The 21,015-nt window shown below is 43.8% G+C and overlaps 2 protein-coding genes across 4 annotated transcripts; both read right to left on the bottom strand.

The window, feature by feature from the left end:
- Positions 1 to 839: 839 nt before the first annotated feature.
- On the bottom strand, positions 840 to 6,089 carry slu7 (SLU7 homolog, splicing factor). The gene is made up of 15 exons (XM_020646488.3): positions 5,932 to 6,089; positions 5,594 to 5,750; positions 4,622 to 4,775; positions 4,456 to 4,536; positions 4,173 to 4,337; positions 3,913 to 3,978; positions 3,676 to 3,807; positions 3,397 to 3,494; positions 3,248 to 3,315; positions 2,294 to 2,433; positions 1,975 to 2,136; positions 1,769 to 1,870; positions 1,595 to 1,672; positions 1,384 to 1,503; positions 840 to 1,300 (listed from the first exon to the last, which is right to left on the bottom strand). Exons 2-15 carry the CDS (start codon positions 5,740 to 5,742, stop codon positions 1,121 to 1,123), a joined length of 1,695 nt encoding a protein of 564 aa, XP_020502144.1. The 5' UTR covers positions 5,743 to 5,750; positions 5,932 to 6,089; the 3' UTR covers positions 840 to 1,120.
- Positions 6,090 to 6,848: 759 nt separating this feature from the next.
- On the bottom strand, positions 6,849 to 20,703 carry nsd1a (nuclear receptor binding SET domain protein 1a). Of its 3 annotated transcripts, XM_065958935.1 has the most exons (24): positions 20,547 to 20,703; positions 19,924 to 20,102; positions 18,419 to 19,281; positions 17,829 to 17,970; positions 17,498 to 17,670; positions 15,621 to 17,412; positions 15,339 to 15,454; positions 14,937 to 15,156; positions 14,747 to 14,850; positions 14,600 to 14,659; positions 14,289 to 14,516; positions 14,111 to 14,203; positions 13,879 to 14,002; positions 13,592 to 13,792; positions 12,479 to 12,658; positions 11,656 to 11,812; positions 11,361 to 11,566; positions 10,972 to 11,084; positions 10,578 to 10,847; positions 10,368 to 10,484; positions 10,139 to 10,280; positions 9,924 to 10,030; positions 9,635 to 9,824; positions 6,849 to 8,283 (listed from the first exon to the last, which is right to left on the bottom strand). In XM_065958935.1, exons 3-24 carry the CDS (start codon positions 19,262 to 19,264, stop codon positions 7,472 to 7,474), a joined length of 6,393 nt encoding a protein of 2,130 aa, XP_065815007.1. In that variant the 5' UTR covers positions 19,265 to 19,281; positions 19,924 to 20,102; positions 20,547 to 20,703; the 3' UTR covers positions 6,849 to 7,471. The 3 variants fall into 3 exon arrangements, with proteins under 3 accessions (XP_065815007.1, XP_020502134.2, XP_065815008.1); XM_020646478.3 differs by lacking the exon at positions 20,547 to 20,703 and having other exon boundaries at positions 19,924 to 20,296; XM_065958936.1 differs by lacking the exon at positions 20,547 to 20,703 and having other exon boundaries at positions 14,937 to 15,153; positions 19,924 to 20,296.
- Between the last annotated feature and the right edge of the window lie 312 nt (positions 20,704 to 21,015).

Raw genomic sequence — 21,015 nt, 5'->3', positions numbered from 1 at the left:
AAAATACTTTCACCATGAAGTCATTAAATTCAAGTCAGTGCACTAGTGGTGACGCATCAACTTCTACTATGGGAAAATAGGATGTTAAACAGACATGGGAAAACATGTAGAGGATAGCCATCTAGCTTTGTTATACAATCATGGTTAAGTTATGTCTCTGTCCACTTCAAATTATGGCTTTCTCTTAAGTTAAGTTACAAAAACAGGTAGTCTGCAGGAATGTATAATGTGTGCTGTCTATGAAATTTACAGGATGTGTTTATCTCTGTGCTGCAGAGCTGAGACAAATAAAAACATTCAAGCTGTTGGGAGAGGCAGTGCCCTGTGTTTAGAAATCTTCTGTGTTCACCTTTAACTACAACCATGTGCACATTTTACATAAGCAGTGGTTGTGCAGCAGGTTTATGTGAGACTACTGTCTCAAATAAAAAAGGATTATCGCAGACAAAAGGAAGTTACTTTGGGCCTATGCAAGCTGTCGTGTAGATTACCTAAAAGAAACACTTTGTTGTTTGATAAAAACAAAGTGTGATCTGCAAACATGGTGACAGTAACTTCACCACAGGATAAATGCATCTGCTGTTTCTGCATGCAGAAAAGGATCTACTGAGGCTAAGAGGATCTCTTCCTTACAAATACTGGCGAGAGAAAACTTGGGGACTAAAAACATTTTTTCAGGGCTATACTGTACATTACTTCCCTTCCTTTGTTTATACCCACCTACATCCAGATTCAACATTTGGCAAACAAAAGAGCAGAAAAATAACACAATAGCACATTTATACTTATGTTAATCTATGTGCCCAATACGTGCAAATAATAACCTTCAACACAGTACAAAATATTGAGATTTAAGTTTATTAAAAAATGATGCATTCATAACAGTAAAAGCAACTAACCATTATCATCCATCTTCAAGCATCGCTAACAAAATATGTTGCAAAATGAGATCACTAAAACACTGTACAAAGTTTGTGTCACATCTGTAACAAAACAGAAAGCTCCTGCTGTTCATTCTCATGTTGACAGTTGAGTTTAATATGACTGCTTTTCACCGAGCAGCTGCTCTGGTGGAGTCCTTTGGGAGAGTTCAGGGAAGTCAGCAGACATATACAGGAGGTCACTGTCCCAGGAATGAGGCCATGGGATCATCTGCCCGGCAGCGCTTCATTCTGAACGCCTCCATCTCCTCCTCAGTGGGCGCCTTCACTTCCTGCAGGCTGCTGTACGGCCTCTTCCTCTCATCCAGCTGCATTATGGCGTCTACGTGCTTCACCCACTTGTCCTCAGCTTCTAGTGCCTGGGAGGAGGAAACATAATGGAGGTCAGCCACAGGGACATCAACCAGGAGATGAAGATGATCAGACACAAAGTTCACTTTACCTTCTTTAGCTTTTCCTTCTTCTTCTCCTCATCCTCTGAGTCGCTGCTGTCAGAGTTGTGCTTCTTATTCTTTTTGCTCTTCTTTTTCTTCTTCTTCTCCTTCATCTTATCTCGATGCATCTGAGGATTAAAAACACCGACCCACGTTTGATCTCAAGTTTTCACTAAAAATCGAGAACACAACAGATGATCCACTCTAGGTTTGCCTTACCTCCAGCAGCGACTTTGGCTCTTCTTCCTCCTCTTGCTCGATTAGCCCCTCTTCAAAGGGAACACAGTCTTGGTTGTTCTTTAGGTAACAAAGACAAACAGGGTTGAAGTTAGAAAACCGAAAGCACTTTCTGTATCAAATCGAGCTTTTCAAACTTCAAGAATATTTACTTACAATTCCAACTCCAATCTCTCCTGTGCAGTAACTCTGCTTGACCATGGAGTGACAACACTTGAATCCCCAGAAGCCATCCTTCCAGTAGGAGCCCCAAATACACTGTGGACAGAACATTTCATTTAATACACAGACAAAGAAATTGTGTTGTTTTTTTTTTTAAATAAAGTTGTGCACCAAGGCCAAGGTGTTCTGCTTGTCCTTACTGTATGGTTGTTGATGAGTACATCCTCCTCATACTTGGAGCGCGCCACGGCCTTCTCGAGTCCCTTCAGCACGGCACCATGACGAGAGTACTCCACATAGTCCTCCGTCTGGGCCAGGAGCAGCTCCCGAGGTGGTGCATCCAAGTGCTCTTCACCTCCGTACTGGATGTCACACACAAAAACCACAAGCACCATCAGGAGAAATGTATTATACTCAAACTGCAGTCATAAAGTCTGACAGATTGTGTCCTTCATTTTGCACACTTTGACAGGATATTTGCAACCAGATGCTAAAAAAATAGAGTTGCCAGCCGCATACCCTCTCTAGGATGCCGTCCCTCTGTTTCTCTTTGAAGTCCTCTTTCTTCACTTTGAAGGATTTGTGGAGCAGCTCCAGCTTGGTGGGATCAGCCTGCAGATGCACCTCAGAGCCTCTCTCATAGGCCTCCCAGGCAAACACTGTCACATAAAGCATTAAGAATTATTTACTAAAAAAAAGTCAATTACTTGTTTTAAAACAGTTTCCTGCCTTTGTTGTCTCTTTTGAGACTTTAACTGAGCAGTCTTTCAATCAAAAGTTACCGGTCTGGTCTGCATTGCTTTGTATCGCAGCACATTTTCAACGCGTTCGGGTCGTGTGCAGTGGATGATGGTGGCTTCTGCTGCACTTACGGTCGTGACAATGTGTGCGCATTTTATACTGGTATATTGGTTGCACCGGTAAATGGGACGCGGCAAACTTTTTAGGTGAAAACATAGGTGTTAAAAGTGCATCTTATACATCCTGATTCTGTAAGCGGGATAGATTTACTGTTTGTATCTTATTTGCTGCACATTTCCTTCTTTCCTCTTACAAGAACTTCTAAATCAGTTCTGCTGGCTGTGTGACTAAATAGATAACAACTCCAACCACTGACAAATACCAGAGAGCTGTCTTCATGCTGAAATGTGATTAGACATTTTATTCCTAAAATAATTTAGCCATTTACATAAAAATCTACACTTTCTTATAAGATAAAAAAAATGACGACCTCTTTATATTCAGTGACACATTTTGATGGGAATCTGAAAATAAATGCTTATCTTTAAATCACAATATTGAGGTTTTCACTCCGTGTAAATGATAGTGTCTCACTGATAATTTATTAATGTTTTTAGTTTTATTTCCATGGAGCATGACACTGCTAATCCTTAGACACACAGGAATGAAAAGCTTTCATTCTAAAACACTCTAATCTATACATCAGCTGAGGAGTTCTCTTTGATAACTTACACTGTGTTTGAGCCATGTTGATTGTGGCCCCAGAATAGCGGGCAAAGTTGTCTCCAGCATATCCGACCCTGTTTCACAAAACAGATAAAAAGTTATTTCAATGGAAGACGATAAAGCAAACGATGATGAATCCAGTAAGAGAAACGTACTCATCAGGGTTCATGCCAGTGTTGGAATACGGGTTCTCTCTCATAGCTCGAGTCTTTGGATCGTAGTATGCCGAGTTTGGATCTAAATTCCTCAAGTACTGCGAGAGACAGAGTAAGTCACGTCTTTATTAAACTTGAATAATCCGCTCTGACAGTGGAAAACAGAGACAGCAAAAGGGCTCATCACAAGTATTATCACATTTAGGGGAAAGAAAACAAACAATAAAAAGGAGTAGTTCAGCAGGAAAACAGGTCTATGTTTGTGGACGTGTCGCTTACTTTAGCGGTGTCTTCTCTGATACGCAGATTCCTGACTGTGATTCGTCTCTTGGAGTCGAAGTTCTGACCAGGCATGTCGATGTCGTCTGCATATTTGTCTTCGTCCTCGTCTTCACTGTTGTGTTCCCGCTCCTGCAGAGATAGGATTCAGAGGAGGAAATGTTAGCCCTCTAGATAAGGGACTTTTTATTTCTTGAATTAGACACCAACACAATTCAAGTGTGATAGCATACTCACAGTCGGGTCCAGTTTTCCAGAGGCCAACTCGTCCTGAAGCTTCTGTGCCTTCAGAGTCCTTTTAGCCTGAGAGGGAGAAACAAAGTCACATTTAGGAAGTAAACAGGGAGTAAGCATGTTTGAATTAGGCTTCTATTTATTGTCACGAGAGATTTTCTTTTGGAGACTGCGGATATATGTTTTTTTTTGCTTCCCTTAAGCTCCCAAAAAGTAAATGCTCCACAGTGACAGTGACTCGTATTAACATACAGACTGCTTACCAGATCTACTTTGGCGTACTCTTCCACGATGCGCTGGTGCTCCTCAGGATCATACCCGTTCCAGCGGTCCCGCTTCCCGTCATAGTCCAGGTCAAGCTGTAGCTGAGAATGTTCATCTGGAGCTATGCTTGTGCCTGTGAACTTCGCTCCAACTTTTCTCGGACGCTGATGATATGAAAGGAGAAGGTCATGGAATATATATCTGATTCTTTATATTGCTTGATAAGAAAGGGAAATAAAGCTCTTGTAAAGTTGCCAGTGAAAGTTCGTTCATCAATTTTACCTCCAAGCAGTCTTTCTTTTTGTGCGTCATCGCACCGCAGTTTTCACAAGCTCCCTTGCGAAATTTAGTTGTGACATTATTCTGTTTAGATGGAAAAACAAAAAGCGATTGACTTTGATTTTCCTTTTATCAGCCAGGTGAAATTGACTTATTGATTCCCCCTTACCTCTTGCACTCCTCTCTTGTACCACTCTCCAATGGATGAATACTGTTGCTGAATTTCACTCTGTGGTCTCTGATGCTTTAATGTAGGCCTTTTGGAAGGGTCGATGTACCACGGCACTGATGAGATATACTGTGGGATATGAGGGTTAATGTCCCTGGAAAAGAAAGAGGACAACACAATGATGTTACACGAGATGTTTTATTGTAAATAAGAAGAATAAGAATGAGAATGATTCTCGCATGTACCACCTCAACTGCAAGAACAACATTGTTCACGTTCGTTTCTGTATTTAAAGTTATTACGAATTTGTGAAATGCTTGTTTTTAAATTGTGTTACGGTTTTCATTGAGCTTGAGCATTGAGTCTCCGATGTCTCCAAAGGAAACAGTCACAAATTAAGTTTAGACGAGGTGAGAAAGCCAATGACACTTCATTGAAAAATAAAAGAAAGCACTTCATTAGGCTGTGGTTCAGTTTTGTAGAGTCGCCGCCTCTCAACCGGAAGGTCGAGAGTTCGATCTCCAGCTGGGCAACAAGTCCAATGTGTCCTTGGGCAAGACACTTAACCCCGAATTGCTCCCGCTGCTTCGGTGGCGGTGTATGAATGGGATTAGTTACTGCTGATGGATGATACTACATAGAGATCACTACCATCAGGGTGTGAATGGGTGGGTGTGACATGTGGTGTAAAAGCACTTTGAGTAGTCAGAAGACTAGAACAGCGCTGTATAAGCTCAAGTCCATTTACCATTGTTTTTACTTTGAAAGCAGAACTGACTACAAGCAAGGATCAACTGTGCTTTGCCAATACACAACAGATGACTGACTATAGTCTGTACTATAAGAGTGACACAATAAGATATCATGACTGCCCCCTTCCAATGAGTCAATAAGACTGTCTGCGTTAATCATTCACAGTGAACAAGTTGGGAGCTTATACTCAGGGACTTGTTGCTGCAGACATAAACTCACTTTCCCTCCTCGTCGACCTCAGCTGGAGCGTTTCCCAGCTTCCTCTGCTCCTCCAGCTCCTTCTTCTTCCTCCAGTCCTCCCGGGTCATCTTCTTGGGCTCATCCAGACCCACAATGCCCTCCGAGCTCACAGTGGTCTCCTCGGCCATGCCTGAACCTGCCACGAGAATCACAATATTTAAAACTACCAATCCAGCCTGCACAGCACAGATTAGACATTTTGTTTTTTTTAAAACATGTGTGTGAAGTGAGCAGCAGACTTCACTGTGTTTTAACACCTGACTGACGTGGAACAAGTCATTTTATTTAGACAATATCTTCATGAATAAATTGGTTACCTTGTTAAGATTCCACAAATTACCCGGCGGTTGTTATTTCTTTTGTAGAAAACCCCCCCCTGCTGCTTTTCCTTTTAAAAGTTGGTTCGTATTCCTACGTTGTTTTCGACTACTACACGATGGTCGCCATTTTACATCAACCACAGTTACGTCATATCCTTTCTTCTTCTGTGGCGAAACGTGACTTGTGGTAGAGCGACGTCTTGCGGACACAGTAGGATTTACGACTTTTCTTTAACCCAAGGACCCTGGTTGTGTAAATTATTAATGTTGCATGTCATCAACACTTTTTTTTTTTAAACGTGCATGAATCGTTTTTACAACAGCTCAGAATTTAAAAAAGACACAACATTCATAAAGATGACTTTATGGGCAAATATTCCCTTTAAGGATAACTTTTAGTGGAAAGCAGAGCTATAGCCCGCTGAAAAGCTTTCAGTCTGTCAAACACTTTGTAATAATTAAAGTGTTGGACAAAGCATCAATTGCTTCATGAACATCCTCCCCTGTCTGTTAAATCTGTTTCAATATGTATGATTGGGTTTATGTCCACTTGTCTGTAAGCAGCAAGAAATACTACGCCACCCTCACTCAAAGTTATCATGTTCATACTTCATGGGAAAGAAATCCAAACCTTCTGACACAATTTGTAGACAAAACTTTATGAGTACAAAACAAGCACAAAACATTCTTCTTTTAATTTTTTTACTGCTTGTATGTTTATCAAACATGTAACGTACAAATTGTGTCAGAAACATATTCAGTATAGTCTTGCGATATGTTGCCAATATACTATATCAGATGTTACTGTAAGGTGCCAGACTACCAGATAAAATGTGTACAGTGTGTTTTTATTTTTTAACCAAGTTGGTAAGACAGCAGTGCTCGAGGTATATCAGTGACGCCTTAAGAGATCGTGGAGAATTATATTGTTCTTTATTTTTTCCGCGCCTTTGTGCTTCCCGTGAGGAGGAAAAAAAAAAATGATGAATGAATACAAAGAACCAGCTGTTTTTAGTGAGTAAGTCGAGATGACTCCAGTGGGTTTTTATTTTTGCATTCCTCAGAAGCACCAAGCAGATAATGTTGTGCTTTAATGTAACAAAGACCAGTGAGAAACACTACTTTGATCACTCGTGTTATTAGAAATGTCAAGACAGTAACCATAATGTAAGATGGCGTTATGATGACAGTTTGGTCAGGAGGAACTTCTCACCTTTTCTTATATTCCAAACATTAAAAAAGACCAAAAATGTAAACAATGTCGAGAGAACAAACAAAGGAACAGAACAGCACCAGACATGAATAAACATATAAACAGAAGTATAAAGAGACAGACTGAGTCAGTCCTCGAGCCTTAGCACCAGTACACCTCCCCGCTGAGAGTCCAGCAGTGTGGGGACGAGAAGGCAACGCAGTACCAGAGTGAAGGCAGTGATGCGTTCAAGTAGGTACCAGAAGGTCAAACTCTTTAATCGTCTTTTACTGGTTGAGTGTCTTTTGAGAGCTTTTCTGAGTAGTTATGCAGGCGTGGACCGAGTCACTTTTCATCGTCCTCCACTCTCCCCCACTCCTCCGAGTCCTCCCCATCCACCTCCCCTTCATCCGCATAATCACCCCAAGAGTCGTACACATCCCCGCCCTCCTCGTCCTCCCCGTCCTGTTCCTCCAGCTCCCCTCCATACAGCTGCTCATCCCCGTCCTCATCTTCCACAATCTCCATCTCCTCCATCTCATCCTCGTCCTCCTCTGCTTCTTCTTCTTCTTCGTCGTCGTCATCATCATCGTCATCCTCTTCGTCGTCAGCATCTTCCACTTCTAACCCGCACACCTCGCCTTCCTCCACCTCGCCGTCCTCTCTCTCGTTCTCGGATGAGGCGGAAATGGAGAACCCTTTACCCTCGGTCCCGTCTGCGAGAAAGGACCTGTTGGAGGGGATGAAGCTGGAGGTCGCAGTCTTTGTGTTGATGTAGAGACGAGGAGGAGGAGGAGGAGGAGGAGGAGGAGTAGTAGTAGGACCCGGCCCAGCGGCTGCAGCATGACCAGCAGGAGAGGTGACGGGGGCTGATCGGTCTCTTCTCGAGTCTGGGACCAGCGAGAGAGAGACAGGCGCATCCTCCGACCCGGGATGAGTGGAGGTCATGTTGGGTGCATATTCCCGGATCTCCCCCGGCTCCAGGGGGTCGGGCCCACAGGGGTCGTGCTCGCTGCAGGACAGTTTGCCGTCCAGTTTGGAGATGAAGAGCATTCCTTCACGATGCTCTTTACAGTACGAGCTGGGACACATCTCACAAAACGACGCCGCCTCTTTTCCACAGATATCACACTGGTGCCATGGACACTCCCATCGCCCTGTATAGATCAAAACCATTGGTAAATTATCAAGAAGTATGCTGGCTTTTTAAAGGTTGATGGTGACAATAGTGAGGTTTTCCAGAAACATAGAATTTGATAAAAGCTAAAAAAATCAGTTATCTTAATGAATCATCTGTCTTCTTAAGATCTCCTTAAGATATTGACATAATAAGCAGCGATTACAAACCTCTAATTCTATAAAATGCAGGTTTTGAGAGATAAATATATCAATATTTAGCCCCAGATGATCTCCTGCTCTCTGCAGATGGCATCAAGCCAGCGGTTGTCTGTCATTAAACACCATTCTTGCCAATCAAGTTTCTTGTCAGGCTTCAAACAGTGAATGTAAAATGAAGCCTTGGCCTGGATAACTTCATCCCTTATCCAAACACAAGTTGGCTACACATATAGACCCTAAAATTGCTATCTGCCCCAAGAAGGATGATTTTGAGCCCAAAAAGTCGCAAAAAATGTTCATGTATTGAATTTAATTTCAGCCCAGATGGAAATCCAATTATGTTTAAATTCAGATTTACCAAGATAAAAAAGTTACAAACATATTCAGTTTTACTTTGGTACATGAGTTCAATGATCATTATTCGTTTACAAACTAAGACAACTACATTTATGCAACTAAAAAAGCCCAGACTAAAGTTGAGCCCTTTTCATATTGCCAGTTGAAGACACGATATCTACGGCCCGTTATATCTCGACTTCAATGTCAAAGAGGCAGTAACAGAGGTGAGGCAGGATCACTGTGAAGCAGCGGGTAAGGCTGGGCAGAACAGCACTGTGTGTGTGTGTGTGTGCATTTCTGAGTGTGTGTATGTGTATGTGGAGCCCCTGCTGTTTGTTTACACGTTGTCATTCCGCAATGCAGTGTGAAATAACAGTTTGGGATACCAATATCACGCTGTTTCAGAATCAATATAAAAGTACAAAGACTTCATCACAGCGACGCTTCATTAAGACACTGTTGCGTAACGCAATCTGAAAAGAGCTTGTGTAATCTAAAATTGGTTTCTGGCAACACTAACTTTTGGTTCAAAGAGAGTTTAAATTGAGAACCACCATCAGCCTCGGCCTTTATACCACAAGGGTGTTATTTTTTGTTGTTTAAAAATGAACAGTGATGTCTGTTCTTTCCCGATACAAACAGTGAGCCCTACATTTACACCCCACTGACGCCTCCACCATGAATATCCCAAAAAGTCTGTAAACTTGATAACAACTTCTATGCAGCTCTTCAAGAATTCAGGACAAAAAAATAAAAATAAAAATCATCCTTCAGCAGTAAAATCCTGCGTCATCTTTATATTTACACTGACAGCCCACCACCTCTACTTGCCTGCAGGTCTCTTGGCCAGGTTGAGACAGTCAGCGTGATAGACCTTGGGACACCCCAGCTTCTTACAGGACACTATCTGACCTCCGTCCCCGCAGCTGAAGCACTCGTCCTCCCTCTCCTTTGTCACTACTTGCTTAGTCTTCTTCTTCATCCTCCTCCCTTCTTTCGGTTTCTCTGATGATGGCTGGTTCTAGAGAAGGGGAAGACACAAGGATCATCAGAAGTTTATCTAAAAAGTGTGGGAAGTGTAGTTCTTCAGTGTTTCAATTATTGAAGTGTCAGCGCTTACTTTAGGCCGGACCCCCAGGAAACCGCTGCAGTTCGGTGCTCCACATTTACAGGCAGTCTTTCCGTTTCCAAGACACTCCAGGTTATAGTTGAACTTCAGCTCCTCATCTGAAGTGATTGAGATTAGATCGTTTTACATACATGTACATAAAATGACATTTATCCTGCGCTAAGATTGATTAAATACCAAAATAAGGAGTAGGTGATAAGTCAAACCTTTTGGGATGTCTCGCAGAGCAAACAACCCCACCCTGGTGTCCCCGTTCACAGTCCACTTCTGAGTCTCACAGTTTGGCTGGCAGCTGTGGTTCATGAAGCGAGCCTGGTTCCCTTTGGGCCCGGCGTCAATGATCCGGTCCTTCAATAACAAAACACAAACCAGTTTGCGCCAAGCATGCCACCTTCACCGTGAATCCAGTGTGTTGCCCAGCTGTATCATACACACCTTGTCCAACGTGAGCATGTAGAAGTTACAGATGTCGTTCTCCTGGGCGTGTCTGATGCGGGCTCGACACTCTTCTTCATCGATCACCTCTCCAACATATTCACTCACGAAGGCTCCCTAAATAGCAAGAAGAGAGATGAATAACACATTAATACGAGCGTCATACTGTAGTTGTCACATAATGTCGCCACCTTGTTTCTTTCTAAATACCTTCTTTATGTCCGCCATGCCCCGTAAGCCCCAGCCGCATGACAGCGTCCTGTAAATCTCCACATTTGTGTACTGTCGCTTAGTGAAGGCCTGGTTCTGACAGCGCTCCCCCGCCGCACACACCTGGGGGTGGCACTCGTACATCAGCATGCGATTGATGCACTCAGAGTCGATGCCGCACGGGTTCTCGTCAGACGCCTTACAGTTGCAGCGTGGGATCTCTGATAGGTCAGCAGTTATGATCTGCACCTTCCCTATCGGCCGGTTAACCTGAGAGACAGAGACGAGGGCACACACATTTCTTTTTTTTTTCACCATACATCTCAGTGGACTGCGCTTTAGTGAGGCTAGCAGATCTGAGCACAGATTGTGCGTATGTGCGGGCACACAGTACCTTGATGTGCCTGTATGGAGGAGGTTTCTTGTCGTTCTTTCTGTCCTCCTGAAGCTGCTTCATCTCTTTTTCTGCCTGAAGCGCTTTGAACCGCTCAGCTGCTTCAGTCAGGGCTGTGAAGAAAAAAAATGTCATCATTCAAACAATTCAAATAATAGCTTTAACCACAGTGACCTTAATCTGAAAATAAGATATGAATCTAAATCAAGGCAAGGCAAGTTTATTTATATAGCACATTTCAACAACAAGGCAATTCAAAGTGCTTCACACAACATCAAAAGCATCACGACAAAAGGGGAAAAAAAGGAATATTAAAATAGAAAATTAAAAAAAATCACTAAAACAAACAATTCACATTCACATACAATCCTACACAGAAGCATACACACCCTTTTTGTACACTGCGTCTGCACCCTTTCCCATCTTCTCTATGTTGTGAGTGTCACCCTCCATGTAGGGGAAGACCCTGGCCTGGTACGTCCACACGAAATCTTTGGAGCCAAAGAATTGCACCGGGAACTCTCCCACCTCATGTTTCATCCTCAAGATGTTATTTGGCACATCTTTAGCCATACAGACCTCTGCAGGCCACCACCTAAAAGAGTCACATCAGACGTCAGAAATACAAACACAGGGAGTTCTGATGCTGCCGTGTGTAACTGGAAGGCGATGCTGTGGCCTTACCTGTAACGTCCCCATTTGACCCACAGGATATCCTTTATACGAGGCCTCTTCCCAGCCTTGCAGTCATTGCAGAACCAGCTGCCCTGAGGCATCTCGATGTTCAAACACTCCTGATGGAAAGCAGCAGGACAGGCTTCACAGCACAGCAGACTCCCCCCTAAAGAACCACAACAACACATTTATGACATGGATTCATTCTTATCCAATGTTAGTCCATTAATCATATCAAGATTTGAATAATGTCTAAAACGACTAAATGATCCGTTATAAGATTCCAGAGCTCAAACTGTGCATTTTAAATTTGTCATTTTTTGTACAAAATAAAACATGTTTAATAACATTACACAAAAGGCAGAAACGGTGCACAACGGTGACTGTTGTCTTTTTATGGCTGCAGCATGGGTAAAGAGCCCAAGACACATTTCTCACAGATGAAGTTCATCTTGGATCTTGAATCTTGTAAGATGTAACCAGTAAATCAATACCAATGTTACCACATGTTGGACATATTCCTGCATTAAAGCGCCTGAGGCAGACCCTGGTGCAGATGTAGTGTAAAAAAGGGAGGGAAGAAAAAACGAGGCAGCATTTGATTGGAAAAGTATGGGGCATAAAGTTTAATTTACAACACATTATGCCGCCCTGAAGAAAAAAAAGCCATCATACATTTTTCAAAACATCCACTTTTATGATGAGTTTTTACAGCAATTAAAACAGAGCATAAATATAAGAAATCGTTTCACTCCTTCAAGAATGTAACTCATTTTTCACAGTAGTAAAACGGCTGGAGGTTAAAACAACCATTTAAGCGAAGAAGACTCACCTTCAGAGCAGACGAAGCACCAGCTCACGTTGATATGTTCGTGATTCTTGCAGCCTTTGCGGGGTGTGAAGTGGTTTGGACAGAGGAAGCTGTTGTTGGAAAGCACCAAGCTGCCTGCTGCCATACAGTTATCATTGGCATGGTAGGCCACAGGGCAGCGAACGCATCGCGCCAAACGACCTATGATCAAAACACAGACGAAGAGAGTGAGCCCAACCTGTATTTAACCTATTCACATCTAAAAAAAAAAAATGGATTTAAGTTTTGTGACAAGAACCAATAACACAGTGTTTTCAGTAAACTGAATGCTTAATGCAGCCTATACTACAATTTGAATTGAAAGAAAATGTAATTTTTGAGAATTGAGAATTTTAAGAGTGCCAATTTGTAACCTACTCCTCCATTGTTACAAGTAGATTGGGTTTAAATCCTGTGCAGCAGGTGATTCTCAGGGTAAGATCTAACACAACACACACTACTTTTTTAAATCATCAGGTGTTACATGAATAAACATGACAGGCTGCTGGAACTATTTCTTCATGTGAACAAATATACCAGACATCATGTACAGTCACTTCTTTAGGTGACACTGTCCATTTACTCAATGAGTCTACTGCACATAAAACATAATGAAGCCCATTAATAATCACTTTAGATGTGCTCAAAGCTAAAACGTGGGTGTGTAAAAACAGGTCAGTGAAAGGCACTGCTCAACAGACCTGTAGTATTGCTTAATATGTAAATTATGTAACCTGAAACTTGTCCTATCTTAGTGATAGTAGGATAAGACTTTGTTTTAAATACATGAATCCATATTGCAGTACAGACAGCATTAAAGAATGATGCTAATGGAGCTCAGAAATGCGTTATTAGACCCTTGTTGTGCAAAGGTTGTTGCAAAAAAGGTACCAAAATGTAATGAGGGCTACCGTTTAACCTTTGTTCAGTTCATTCATAGGAGAAAAAGAATAATCGTCAACACCATAATAAATATCACAATGATTTACTTGGTCGCTTAATGAATAATGTACGATACTGCAAAATCATGGCTTCACACTTTTTCAACATGTCTATGCCATCATGTGGTTTATACTCAAACACAGTGGAGCTTACCTTTGGAGCTGCAGATGTTGAGCGGGTTGGTGATGTGGCAGGACAGACACACGTGCAGGGGGCAGCGGACGCCTTTGTTGTGTGGTTGTGTCGGCGAGTATGCAAGTATGCAGTCGGCATGGTAAAACTTCCCGCACAGCGGTATGATGCAGCGCTTCACCCCATTACCAGACTTCTTGCACACGAAACACAAGTGGACGCCTGAACGTCAGCAGAAAGCGTTCAAAGTGAGGACAGATTTATGATCACAGACAAGAATGATCACAGCCCAGCATCATGACACCTACCAGCTTTGCATTCACCACAGAAGAACTTTCCCTTTGGAGCCGCTGACAGGCCAATGCACTGCAGGTGAAAGGCTCCGTAACAGTGACCCTCGCACAGCACCAGGTCTCCTGTCCTCTCACACACCTGCACAGACACACACACACACAAACACTCCATGAGATACATCCTGATAATGTACCCGTGATCATTTAAGGATGGCTCACATGCAGGAAAAAATGCGAATTATCTCACCTGACAGACATTCTCCTTTAAGGTGGAAGCCCCTATTTTCACTTTCACATCCACATGGGAAGAGAAGGTATCATTCAAACCAATAGGCAGCACCTATGAAAGAAAGATTTTTTTTTTTCATGAACACAAGGCTACAGATTATTTCCACTTGACGTGAGCTGATCTGCAACATGCACACCTCAGGGTTGGGTGTTAGTGTTCCAGTGTGTTCATTTTGTTTCTCATCGATGCTACAAGCCTCCATCTCTGCCTCCCGCTTGGGGGTCTTTGATCCTTGGGGGCTGGGAGGTATGTTTGGAGTGAGGGCCCTGAGGCGATCTTTGACGTCTGAGTTCTGGGCGGAAGCAGCATTGGCAGGGGAAGAGGACATGCCGGATGCAGGCTTCTCTTTCTTTGAAAATCCAACCTAGCCAATGTAATATTTCACAGCATCAGGACCGCTGACTATACATTGATCAGACTTAGATTTCGATTGTGCTCATGTGGTACCTGAGTTTTCTTGGCTTGCACCTTTATCTCTGCAGTAACTCCACTGCATCGCTTTGGCTCCTGTAATACAGACAGTCATAACATTTCTGCTGTTCCAAAACACTGACTGGAATAGTTCATTAGTTCAGTAGCAGACTCCAAACATACCTTCTTCTTCGTCAGAGCTACAGACACTTCTTCTATTGTACACTCCAGCACCTTATGCGACAGCTTCCTTGGCCGCTTTCTTTCTTGGGTGATTGACGCCTTGTCTGAAGAGAGAGTAAATATATTATTCATCCTGCACACCGTGATAGTACGTATTGGTCTTGATGTAACATCCAGTCCAAAGACACACCCATTTCAGGAGGTAGATCACTTTCTACTGCTGCCTCTGTGTCAAGCGAGGGTCGTGTCGAGGTTGGAGATACTGAGCGTGCAACAGGAGAGAGTGTATCATGAGATGGACTCTGCTCCAGCTCTGACAGCGCCTCGGCGGGCTCCACAGAAGACGAGGATGAGGTAGTCGTTCCTGCTGTGGTGCTGACATCGTGGAGGGCGGCCATCATTGATGTCTGCTGTGAACACACAGGCAGGCGAAGCACCATTGAGTAGTACACACATAGAACATGAGATTCAAGAACACAAACATATTCAGAACGGCGTGCTTATTGTGGTACACATGTGTACTAATACAGATGTAAACTTGAAAATATCAATTACACGTTGAAGTCAAGCGAGAGAAAAAGGAAAAGCTTACCCATTTGGAAGATTCTGAGGTGTGTTTCTTTGATTTTTTTTTTTGGGCAAATATTTGTTCATACTCCTCCGTTGACTCGAGGAGCCTTTTTGTTGGTTTTCGGAGGCGTTTATTCTCTGAGTGTTCGGTAGGGGAAAAAAAAACACATGACATATATTTATAAGATATTACAGCCAGATGAGAAGAAAAAAAGGCTTCACCACACAAATACACAGATTGAGCAATTCTTCCCCATTGTAGTTTCCCAGTGAACAAACGTAACTCAGCAGTTATGTGTCTTACCGGCGGAGCTGCTCGTGTCTGAGTTGTGCGAGTCATTCTCGTCCCTTTTCTCGACCCCTGGATCGAACTCCGGCGATGCTCTCACAGGGTAAGACCCGTTCGTGTCAGTCGATGCCCTGCAAGTAATTTCACCCCGACCCTCTGCAGTCTCATCCACCTGCTGCCAGCGTTTCTTTGGCGCCACGGCGGCTCCTGAGTTCTTCTTGGGGAAGCCGGCCGAGGGAACAGCCGACCCAGGATCAGCCAAGTCAGCGTGGCCACTCACAAACCCTCTGCCGTAAGCCAAGTCCGCCAGGTCCATAGACAGGCCTGGTATGCCGAGTTTAAGTTTGGCAGGAAGTTTTTGTTTTCTATGCTGCTTGTCTGAGCCTCTAGCCTTTAAGTGAACAGGGAAGTCTTCAAAGTGATAGGTGTCTGCTGACATGATAGCTTTAGTCCTACTCTTGGCTTTTGAAGCTCTGTTTTGGCTCTCCGTTTTAATCCCTTGAGTAAAAACATCACCGGAAGCCTTCAGTGAGTCTCCACCTGTAGATGTAGGCATGACCAGAGGTTCCTCTTTGATCAGGACTGGTGATGGTGGCAGAGTGAGGGGCTTACCTTCCATTTCTCTGGTATCGTGCATGTCCTTCAGGAGCATGAGAAAGGTACTGAACTTATAATTAGAATCAGGTTGAAATGCATTCGACTCAGAGTCACTGCTGTCTTCTTTCACAAGAGATTTAAATGTCAGCTCTTTCGGATCCTGGAAAGCCTCCATCGGAGACAGAGATGAGGATGGGGAAGATGAAGATGGCCGATCGAGCTTTTCTAGCTTAATTTGAACAGGTTGCACTGTGGGTAAACTAGTGCCGAAACTCTTGGGGTTCATCAATGAGCCGTTGTGAATGTGTTTCTTATCAGGCTTCCTTGCACGTCGTCTTGGAGGGCATGGCGCTTTGCTGGGTGATTCCCAGTGAGGAGAGATTTCAGCTTCGATTGGTGTACGAGTAGGTGCTTTATCAGGACAATCATCAGCGGGGGCATCTGTTAAGTTTTGGCTAGTTGCCAGTGCATCTTTAATATCCGTCTCTTCCTTTGCTCTCAGAGCCCGAGTCATCAGACCACTGCTGGCAGGAAGTTCCAGAGAGTGCTTTCCATTTGAACTGCTCGACAATTCATTACAGCTGCCAAAACTCTTCTCAGAGTTTGTTTCTTTTGATGTCTTTTTATTTAAAACACTAGAAGAGTCACAGGTATCGGCGGAACGATTTGCTCTTTCAGTAAACTTTGTTTTAGTTGAACCCTGTTCTTTCCAGATGAATCTGTCTACATCCGGTGTTGGAGACGTCGCTGTGCGTTTAGGACGGTGCAGCATTGGGACAGAATCCATGTCTGCATAAGGTGAGTCCTTTGGCTCATCTTTCAGTGCATGATTTGTAGTATGAACCTGATCCACAATGTTTGTAATAATAGATCCCTCCTTTGAACCACCGACTATGTGTCCAAATATGTCTGACAAACATTTCTTTTTCTTCTTACAGTATTTGCTCTTGTTGGGTTGAGTTGCGGCAGAGTTCTTGATGAGATAAGGCTCATTTCCATTGGGGCCTTTAAAGGGTGAATGAGTTTGATTCCGATCCATAGAGACAGAGGGAGACTCCTGTGGCTTTTCAGCACACACCGGGCTGGGCACACGCTCCTCTCCATTGACAGATAATGAAAGAATGCTTTCAGTATTCCTTTGTCGATGTTGGAGCAGATACTCAGCTTCCGCTACACTGACTTTCCAAGCCGTCAGTAAACTTTTCGGTATCTGCCGAGAGTAGAAAAAAAACATGTTATTAAACATTCACAACAATGTTATATCTGATACCTGACAAGAGATTTTACAAAATTACCAAATATTTGTAGTTTTTCTCCTTCTGCTTCCCTCTTCGTCTGAGAACTGGAAGCTCTTCAAACTGATGGCCTCCTTCAAAAAGATGAATTGCAGTGCCTGGGACCCAGGCCTTCTCTGCAACCTCACCAAGCATCTCCAGAAAATACATCCTACAAGGACGGGGACTGGGAACTGAAAACCAATTAGAAGTGGACTTATTAGTTACCCTGCACTTACTGTACAAATCAGTTTTTAACTCTCAGCTAGCCCGGTGAGTTTCCAAAAACAAACTGAAAACAAAATCCAAACTCATCAAATCCTTTAGTCACTCTTTATGAATGAAAACTCACCTTTCATCTTAGTGTGGGTCCCCTTGTCCTGATCACATGTGACATGGCAGGGCCACCAGGGCCGTCTGTTAAATTTAGCCCACACCAAGTCCCCTTCCAAGTATTTCACTGCAGGAAGAGGCTTTTTCTTTGGGCTGTTTGACTAAACAGAACATTAAAACATATTTTAACATTTCATACAGAAAACCCTGGAACTTCATTTCATTTTGTTTGCAGCAAAGTTAAATCTTGTCATCATTGAAATGAAACTATCCGTAATAGCAGATCAAAAGACAAAATCTTCAAGTGCATTATTTAATTTGCAAGGTAATCCCAATACTTTGTGGTGTTTTTCTTGTGGTCATATTGAAAACTGTCACTCCCCTCTCTCAGTAAAACTCATGACTGAAAGATCAATACAATTAAATTAGAACATCTTTGAAAGAGTTCAACAACAAGCTGCTCCTAGCTGGGACTGTTATAACTAAATTCAAGTTTAATATCACTTTAATACACAGCATAGTGGCTTATTTTCTCCCTGGAAAACAAACAAACCCTGGCCTTGGTTGTATAAACTTTCAAAGTAATTATCTTTGAGGTTTAAGACTCACGTTGGAGTTGGTCCTGGCTGGTGAAATAAGTCCAGGGTCAACAGGAGAGGTAAGTTCATCCTCACTCAGTGATTCCTCACCCAAACTCCAACCATCTCTCATAGTGATGTCTGGCAGTGCGCTGGGGCTTAGTGTAGGGTTGAGTTCGGATATAGTTTTGGACATCAGATTAAACACAGTAGGTTTGTACGTTATTTTATCCCCCCCTGAGCTGCATGCGGTCCTGCTGTCAGAAACAGTCCAGTCCTTACTCAACTTTTTGGGGTGGTGAAATGGCACCAGCTCGTCACTACTACAGTGCCCCCCCTCCTCATCCTCCTCCTTAATGTCACTGCTGTCAAACAGCATGGACTCAAAATGCAGGCAGCCATTGGGGATGGGAGAACAGCGCTCCAAGCTGTCCGGACTGTTAGGGGAGAAGCCATTTCTTCTCACATCCTGCAGCGTCTCCAAGGACTCCACGTCATCATCACCTGGAGAGAGAGGCAACTGGACTGAGGGTGCCTCGAACTCATCATCACTGATGGGGATTGCACAGTGGAAGTGGTTGTTGGGATGGAGGTCCTTCTCCAGGTCAGGCCTGCTGACCACAGTGTTCAGGTCGTGCAGCCTCCTCAGGGGATTGTAGCAGTGTGACCGGTTAGTCTGGTTGTACCCCAGTACAGCTGGAGGTTTGATGCTGGAGGACGGCAGCTGCACGGCTGACTGTTGGTCCGACCCTCGCCTCACGATGCCACATTGGTTTCCATACGAAGTGCTCACAAGACCATTGTGGGGCCTCAGCTCTGGCTGGCCTGAACCAAAAACCGAGCCGACCCTGACAGGCGGTCTGTGTGACTGATTCATGTTGTCACGGCTGTATCCTGGCACAAAAAAAAAAAAAAAAGTGGTTGGTTAGGCAAGTCTTTCACTTATTTGTGGATTTTATAAAAAGGCATGTTTACTGTATTAATCATCAACAAAGCATGCAGACAGACCAGACACACATAAACATTACGGAAATAGAGCTGCATTATAACACAGAGTCTGACAGAAACCTAAAAAGGAGCATACCAGCCATGGACTGAGCGCACACACACACACACACACACACACACACACACTCACACATACACACTCACACACAAATAAGCCGACATTGCATGGCCTCCATACTAGAGGCCGGTCGAGCAAAAACCGAGAACACAACCACTGCCCCTCTCCTCTTAACACATTTCATTCACAAACAATCGGAAAATCGCAGCGCTTTGTCCGGTGTTTGTGGGTCATGACTATCGCTGACTCGCACAGTCAATGGAGGAGCGCTGAATCTGTGTTAGAGGTGGTGACACTGAGCCATCACAGACACACACACACACCGAGAGGCTCGCACAAACAAGCTACAGCCATACAGAGGAAGCTACTATAAACACACACAACAACAAACAAAACAAAAAAAAACAGGGCTGGTCGCCTTTAAGTTCACAACACGTGGAGAAAGGCGAAAAAAGAAAAAAAAAACTCACCATTTGGAGGACGGTCACCGTGAAGCCAGCAGCGGATGTTTGATAATGTGGCACAAAGCGAGGGCTTTTCTCGGTTTGAGAGAGCGGATCTGCACAATCCGGGCTGCAGCAGCAGTAGTAGTAGGCCCAGGCACAGCTCTCATTCTCTGCACTTCATCGCCTTCATCAGCGGCGGCCCCCTGGAAAAAAAAAAAGCTGTCACCTTAGATACAAAACAACAATTCTATGTCCGGTGCGCTGCAACATCATACAGCGGCGAATATCAGTGTGTCACCACCGGTCCCCTATCATCCAGCAGCTTATTTACTACATGCTTTTTTTTTTTGCCTGCTGTCGAAGTGCCCCCGGTTATGTTAAAACAAGCCCAGGCTGACTGTGTTGGTGAGCAGCAACCAATCGGCACTGCTACCCAACCCCCCGTCTGCAGAGGGCCGTGACACTCACCCTGCTCACACTCGCACGCACGCTCGCCCGCCCGCCCGCACGCGCGCACACTTACAACCACTCACGCACACAAGCATTGACACGCGCGCATGCACGTACATCCAGGTGAAGTTTCTGGTAGTCGCTTGGTTTAAAATAAAAAAACAAACAAAAAAAAAACTAGATGATATAGTACTCACACACGAATGATTGACCTGTATGAGATTTGCCCTATTTCTGCGCCTCTCCCATTGTATCTGAGTATGACTGGTGCAGGCCCGTGTTTCACAGATCGAGACAACAAAATGATAGCAGTGCGCGCACAGCCTCACGGCCTCTCCGACCATACCAGACTACGCGCGCCATGTTGCCTCTCTACTACAGAGTCCTCTGACGCGAGGAAACAGGCCGCTAGGAGCTCAGGAAAAGGAGATGAAGAAGGTGGCTCGAGCCTTAACGTGCTATAAACGCGGAGTATTTGCGATTCAAACTTCAGTTGTCGACTGACCATGACAATGACATGTATTAGGATTTTCTATGCGCAAAAAATAATATAAACGCGCAAACTTGGAGAGCACAATAGGGCTCGCTGGAGTGGGCCAGTCCTAAAGATGAAACAAAGAGCATTCAGCTTCACACAACGACGACCTGACAGGAACTTAAATCTCT

Source organism: Labrus bergylta, chromosome 9 (assembly GCF_963930695.1).
Source record: "Labrus bergylta chromosome 9, fLabBer1.1, whole genome shotgun sequence".
Taxonomy (NCBI): Eukaryota; Metazoa; Chordata; class Actinopteri; order Labriformes; family Labridae; genus Labrus; species Labrus bergylta.
This window is presented reverse-complemented; position numbering and strand designations above follow the sequence as displayed.

Excerpts from the sequence above, each read along its gene's own strand:
- slu7 (XM_020646488.3), bottom strand. The coding sequence starts at position 5,742 with ATGGCCGAGGAGACCACTGTGAGCTCGGAGGGCATTGTGGGTCTGGAT. Across the intron at positions 3,316-3,396 it reads ACTGGCATGAACCCTGATGA|GGTCGGATATGCTGGAGACA; the intron begins GTACGTTTCTCT and ends TTTGTGAAACAG. Across the intron at positions 2,137-2,293 it reads GGGACGGCATCCTAGAGAGG|TACGGAGGTGAAGAGCACTT; the intron begins GTATGCGGCTGG and ends TGTGACATCCAG.
- nsd1a (XM_065958935.1), bottom strand. The coding sequence starts at position 19,264 with ATGAATCAGTCACACAGACCGCCTGTCAGGGTCGGCTCGGTTTTTGGT. Across the intron at positions 17,413-17,497 it reads AGAAAAACTACAAATATTTG|ATACCGAAAAGTTTACTGAC; the intron begins GTAATTTTGTAA and ends TACTCTCGGCAG. Across the intron at positions 11,085-11,360 it reads AGACGCAGTGTACAAAAAGG|CCCTGACTGAAGCAGCTGAG; the intron begins GTGTGTATGCTT and ends TTTTCTTCACAG.